The sequence below is a fragment of the Gymnoscopelus microlampas genome, assembly GCF_963454915.1.
Source record: "Gymnoscopelus microlampas genome assembly, chromosome: 12".
In the NCBI taxonomy this organism is placed as follows: domain Eukaryota; kingdom Metazoa; phylum Chordata; class Actinopteri; order Myctophiformes; family Myctophidae; genus Gymnoscopelus; species Gymnoscopelus microlampas.
The window spans coordinates 39,468,410-39,475,573 of record NC_139949.1 but is presented as its reverse complement, the minus strand read 5'-3'; the positions used below and the strand labels follow the sequence as shown (position 1 = coordinate 39,475,573).

Here is a 7,164-nt window from a genome sequence, read left to right as displayed (position 1 = left end):
ATACTACAGTACAGGCTACAGCTAAAATACAGACCTTTATGTGCATAATGCATGTCCTATCAAATCAGTGAATGAAACAAAGGAGCAACTTTTCACCAGGGACGCACAGAAGGGTAGGCTCGTGAAAAAAGACCACAAAATTGCCCCACTCTTACTTGTAGTTAAACAAATGGCCCACACAGAGCTATAAATGTTGTTTTGTAGCAAATTCTAAAATAGTGGAATACTTTTAGTCGTATTAGTACAGGAAAACATATTAGACAGTAATAAAAACCATGTTAATTATATATATGTGTAATTTTACCATTGCACACACACACACACACACACACACACACACACACACACACACACACACACACACACACACACACACACACACACACACACACACACACACACACACACACACACACACAGTATACCTGTGTGTCTCACACATGGCTTCAGGTCTCCAGATGATGTTGCCATCCTTGAAGGCACACACTGCATCTGGCCTGTCATCCAATAGAGAGTACTCCTCAAAGTCGTTGTTGTAATAGTCGCTATGGACCAACACAGAGTACATCACCTCCTGTTTGTACATGACAGTTTCATAAACCCGCAGAACTGGTTCTGAGCCATTGCACACCTGGAAAGGGGAAAATAATATGTTAAATGAATCCTCATTTAATCTGTATATACATATAGTGTGTATTAGTGATGCGCGGGTCGGGTTTTTTCATAACCTGCCCCGCCCCGCCACGGAGCCCAACCCGCCTAATCCGCCCCGCGAAAATGAATATAAATCAACGACTCAGCCCGCACCACAACCCGCCAAAAAAAAAGGCGCACACAAGCAAGTCCATTCAATTGCTTTCCAGAAAGAGAGAGAGAGGGGGACAGAGGGAGGGAGAGAGAAAGAGAGTTTTAGTGTTTTTTTTCTTCTTCCGTGGGTTGACCCGCTTCGCCCGCCCCGCGATAATTGCATCGTAATCGATAACCCGTCGGCAACCTGCGGGACCCGCGTGTTACGGGTCGGCCCGCGCATCACTAGTATATATATATCTGTTATCTGTTACTGAACAATATATATATATATATATATCTGTAGTTGTCGGGTACAAAACTTTTCAGGGAATGGAAAAAAGAACCTGTGATCCAATGGATCCAATATAGTTATTATTTAGTCACAAGCCCTTTGTAATACTTTTCATTGGTTCAATATTTATAAAACCCACAGACACACTTAACCACTGTAACTTTCTAAAATGTTCAATAATAGCGAAAATAGCATATCTATAAGCGTTGTGTGTGTGTGTGTGTGTGTGTGTGTGTGTGTGTGTGTGTGTGTGTGTGTGTGTGTGTGTGTGTGCGCGTGTGTGTGTGTGTATATGTAAAATGTTAAATGGCTTTATATTCCATTAGTAATCATGAGTGTTTGTTCAATAACAGGGGTCTCTCCAGCTTTTTAATTAACAGAAAATACATAGGGATACCAATTTTATCCAATATACACAGGATACAGGATAAACAAAACTTGAAGCTATTAAACTATTAAATGAGAGACAAAATTAGAATACAATTATCTGAAATTGGTATTACCAATTTCCTAGCCTTGGATTGAAAATGTCAAAATTGATAAAATACATACATCGTCTTGATCTCATCCAAGACTTCAATTTCCCAACTTTTACCAACTTAACCCACCTGAAAATAACTTTTCAGGTGGGTTTAACGGTAACCCACCTGAAAAGTTATTCTTCTTTACTAGCTAGACTGTGTGTGTGGGGACTGGAGTATGCATACTGGAGACCCTAGCTCCAATCGGAACCTCTACTCTCCCTCCGCTCGGAGCCAAAGGGAGATGGTTCCGATTGGAGCTAGGGAGACCCCTGTTACTGAACAAACGATCAGAATTAGCCTACTGTCCATATGATTACATAAAAAAAAGAAGTAGCCTACTATCCGAATATAGACTAAAGCTAACTTATTTACAATAAACTTTTTGTTTAGAAAAAATATACAGTATAGGTATTCGTGTATGTCATATATGTATTTTATCGAGTCTTGGCTTTTACTTTCGTATCTAGTAAATCCCGTACTTCTCCGTGCGTCTTTACTGGTGTAAGAAAGAAAGAAAGAAAGATATAAAGTGCTTACCCGGTTGCCCCAAATGTTAAGTAGCACTGCGGAGTCTTTGTGCAATGTATTGGTCCGTATTTTTCAATAGATATATGTTTTAATCACGTCTGTGGCCGAACACCTTTTTCCCCGTTTACTTCCTGTGTACATTGAGTGTAATACCGGTTCCAATCACCGGGTGCGCCTCATCACTGCCACCCATTGAGGAATACAGGGAACTTCCGACAGGATCCGACACAGACGGGATTAATTAAACACTTCTTTATTGAAAAAATACGGACTAATACATTGCACAACGACTCGGGTTAACATTTGTGGCAACCGGGTAAGCATTTCTTGTACATGTACGGAGAAGTAGGCCTACAGGCTTTACTGGTGAAAGTGCAGGACGCCCAGGGGAGTGCAGGCCAATCTATCATGGATATAAAAATGTCAAAATCGATAAAATAAAATAAAACACTTTAGCTCTGTGCGTTGCTTTATCTACCTGCTTTCTGTACTCCCCCAGCAGCTCCTCCAGGGGGAAAGTTAAGCGGTAAGAGCCGTATCTCGATGTGTCCAGGAAAGCAGGCGAGGTGGCAAACTGCCCCAGAAAGTCCTTCTGTTCGGCGGCCTGTTCCTCTGTTCTGTCTGGATAGGTGCGATCCAGAAGACGCTTCTCAGCCAATTTCATGTCCCCTGGTTGCAAAGAGAGGCTCCACCAGAGTAGGTCCTTACGGTGTGGATCTTTAGGATTCAGTTGTCCAGGATCTTCCCAGGACGGTGCACGGAATCCCGTGTCATTTAGCACTATCTCAAATAGTGCATTTGTGTCATGGCTCAGATGAGAGACACGGAACTCCGGCCGGGGGTAAAGTGGGATGTTTTCTTTGAATATGTACTGGTTATTTTTGCCTATGCCTTGGAGCTCCTCTTTCAGCTCTGTCAACTTTAAATGTTTGCCTCTTATGAAAATCTCACTATGTCCTCTTTTGTTCTCACGCTCATCCATGCTTGAAGTCTGACACCGGTGGCACTGGCAGGACAAGAAGAAATGAGCTTCAGTTCCAGGAAAAGCTAAGTTTCGATAAGAACGAATGAGCTGTAGAGACTGGAGCGTGCAGCGTCCGTTAGTGAGATAGGCTTGTTCCAACTGTAGATGGGAGGAGTTGTGAGAGTGTGAAAGAGCTAAAGAGAGTGAGAGCTGAGGGGAGTTTTTCTGGCAGGGGGGGCACTGGGGCGGATTCAGGTTAGCAAACAAAGTGACAAAGGGCCCACATCCATGACCGAGGTATATGCCCTGTGGGCCCCAGCACCTGCCCCAGCACCTGACTGAGATTTATTGGTTTATGTCAGCACCTGACAGTAAAAGGATCTATGTGTGCACTTAACGGTAATATGTGTGCTTAACAATAACATGATTTATGTAACTGACATATGTGTCCCCAGTGGGTGAACAGAGAAAGTTGTGAAATCCCCTAACCACTGTACAAGAGCATCGAACCACGACCGAGAATACTCTTGTATAACGAATGTCAGATAACAATCAGGATATAGCAGTTCTGCAAACCCTGTACATAGCAAAATTGAGTTGTTTTTCAGCAAAAGAACAAAAGAAGGTTGACGAAACTCCCACATACATCTGTCAGCACTTTGGAAGAAACTGCGTCCAGATATCAACTCTGACACTGTCACGCGTCGCTAGACCTGAGTGACACCTCCCATCCATCTATGCTCAATCTACTGTTCAAAAATTGTATATAAGCTCTGTAGATTTAGAACTCCAGCATGTGAGACTTCATGACCTCCTTGCTGGTTTAACCTGTAAAGAGGGACTTTAGTTTTTCATCCCAGAGCTCTGCTGTTGATTGCTGTATATGCTGTACTTCAGGTTGTACCATTTAATCTCTTACATTCATTCTGTATTAGCATAGGTTCATCATATACTGGACATTACTTCATTGAATATTAATAAATAATTGGCTATTACAATTTTAACTAAACTGACTGGACATTGATTTCCTTTGGTTTCCTCCTATAACAATATCTGAACTCGTTGGGGTTTTCACTTGAACACATAGCTTAATACAAATATTTTCATTGGTGTAGAGGCACAGGAAAACCCTAACAATAACTCAAAAACAAGTGTCAGAGACAGGATATAGTGTGTCTGTGATCTTCAGTTGTTTTGCAGAAGAGCGTAAAGAAAGGTCGAACATGATTGATATGCAGAAAGCACGGAGGAGAAAAGAACACTGAGCATCACTCAACTACCCACGCCGAACACTGAGCATCACTCAATTACTGTTGGAGACTGGGGTTAAAACAACAGACAAATTGTGCAATGTAATAATTTGTAACCCTTCAGATCACACGTCTCCGCGCGTCCGTTGAATTGGTGAAATTAAGAGCAGACAAGACTTTAAAAATTAAGTGTATTTAATAATAAAGCAGTAAGTTAAAATAATTACAGATTGAATATAGAAATGTACTTAACAGAGATCTCTCTCCTTATGAACTTTCCTTAACAAACAACAAGTTATGTTCCCTCTATTTCAGGGTCTCTCTCTCTCTCCCTGGAGCCTATATAATATGCCTATTATCATGCACAGTTTATCAGTCGAAGTCCCTATTGGTCGGCCAGGTTCTCTTCCTAGGGTGTGCGAGTGCCCCCCCCTTGATTTACTGGTTCAGCCGATGACCTTGGGTCTCACAGGCCGAATCCCTCGCACCTGCGGAATGCAATCACAACCTCCCTAACTAGTGGATGTAGATATCATTGTAAACCTCCTCTTTCTCAGAGTGTCGGCCGGAACAGGGGAGTGCGTTTTTGTCTACTGGGAGATAGCACACAGGGTTCCACTATGTGAATAGATAATATTTATCACAAAAACTCTACTTCTAAAAATATCAGACTAACAGAGCTATAATGATTATAGGGTAATAATGTATTTTCTTTGGGTGTTGTTGAGAAATAATGTAGTAATAGTACAAAATAGTTTTATTTTTTACATAAAATCAGAATCATTAAAACACGTTAAATAGGAATAAATACAGACATTAGGATCAGTAGGTTCATACAGACATTAGGTTCATTAGGTTCATAGGAACAAGTAAGGCCACATACTGTAGAAGTAGGTGAAAAATCCCCAAAGATGCTGAGTTACGATAAAAGCTGTCGGTGTGGTGAGGAGATGATATAACTAGGAAAACAAAGATCCCAAGGTCACGGTCATGACCGAGGCATAGTTAATGCCCCAAGCACCTGGCAGTAAATGATATTAGTCCATAGTGGGTGAATAGAGAAAATTGTGAAATCCCCAGAAGGCAGACGCAAGAGCACCGTACCATTATGTCCAAAAATGTGCACACACATACACACATATATACAATAGAATTCTAGGCATATTTTGTCTCTGGCAGAGAGTGTTTTCGGGACATAAAACTAGTCAACCAGTCAATAAAATAAAACATGTGCCAGGTGCAAGCTGCAAATACAGCCATAACTGGCAGGTTATGCCAGTCCGAGCTAGGAGGACAGTGAAACCGAGTGGATTGCTTTCAACCTATGACCTGAAGGCTGTAGGTCTTTGAGGCCCCTCTTCTGCCCTCACACTTTAGTTTTGCAGACAGAGATCTCTTTCTCTAATACGAGTTTGTATTGAAGTATAAATATGTTTGTCATTGTTTTTGTATTGTATGTGATATTTTGTAACAACGAATCCTGACCACATGATGTTTTGGCTTGGTAACTGCTACTATAACCAAGGCCATTGCGTGATTCAGGCTCAGAGAACGTATAACACTTGATAAGGTTTTGTCCCTCCATTTTTGTCTGTCTGGGAGGGGCCGGACACTTGTCTGTCTCTGTATTATTCTCTTGTTACTTGCAGATGCCTGAGCTGAAAGCAACTTAACGTCCGTGCACATATTCAATAAAATTCACATAGACAGCTTCTTGCAAATTGTTTATTTCTCAAACCATTCTAGTGATATCATACGATGTTAGCCACATCAGTGCCCACTCGACCTGTATTCATATTATGTCCTGTCTTTTCCTATAAACCACTTCTCTTTGATCTCAATAGAAAACGTCATGAGTTCAAGGAAAGATGTGAAGGACAATTCATACTCCCCTTTTTATAAGCAGTATTGTATTTAAGACATAACCCTTAGTATGAATGTGTTAGTATTATTTTGACTTACTTTTTTATGATAGTAACCAAACCTATTACCTTTTTTGTAGCTCCCAGGTTACACACACATAGTGTCTCTCTCTCTCTCTCTCACACACACACACACACACACACACACACACACACACACACACACACACACACACACACACACACACACACACACACACACACACAAAGACCCTTGTCTTCATGTCTGCCATCTGTCTGCCATCTAACTGTTCTCTCTTCGTGGGGATCCTCCTCACAACACTGATCAGAGACCTGATAATCAAGATAACCCAGCTGGAGTGTCATCCACCTATTCCATAAAGACACTTTCTCTACCAGTCTCTATCCAACCCTTAAGGTTGAGATGAGAAGACTTTTCTCACCTCTGGACTCTGCCTGAGCCTTTTGTGGCTTTCTTTATTCTTTATCCTTTTTAGTGCATGGATGTTGCTATTTCATGAACACTTCATTTCTGTATACACAAGTGTATCATTTCACGCTACCTGGTGTTAATCCCTGCATGTTTTTTTTTACACCTTCCCCAGACCAAAAGTGGGGGTTGGCACTTGGCATTGAATGATAGGGTCTTGAAGTTGGACCTCATTACACATGCATGGGGGAATTGGCGTTGACAATTTCAATAATAGTAGTTGTTTAAGTGCTATTGTCACTATTGTTGCACGACTCTGTTGTGAGACGAAGTGCCGTTTATTAAAAAAGTGGTTAATCAATTCCTTGATATTTAATAAAAAAAAATCTTGATTATTTGATTAATCAAAAAGGTCATTGATAGAGCAGTTACTAAGAAAATAATTGATAGTTGTAGCCCTAAAATGAATAAATAAATAAATCACTGTGCACACAAATATAAGTA

General features: G+C 41.0%; 1 protein-coding gene across 1 annotated transcript in view; it reads right to left on the bottom strand.

Annotated features, from left to right (window-relative positions):
- LOC311056865 (uncharacterized protein) overlaps positions 1-3,246 on the bottom strand; it is a 7,017-nt gene extending 3,771 nt beyond the window's left edge. Inside the window, exons 1-2 of the mRNA XM_084073706.1 lie at positions 2,612-3,246; positions 426-631 (exon numbers count right to left, since the gene is read on the bottom strand). Coding sequence (XP_083929832.1) covers positions 426-631; positions 2,612-3,115 — 710 coding nt within the window. The 5' untranslated portion in view covers positions 3,116-3,246. The remainder of the gene's footprint in view (positions 1-425; positions 632-2,611) is intronic.
- Positions 3,247-7,164: the final 3,918 nt, after the last annotated feature.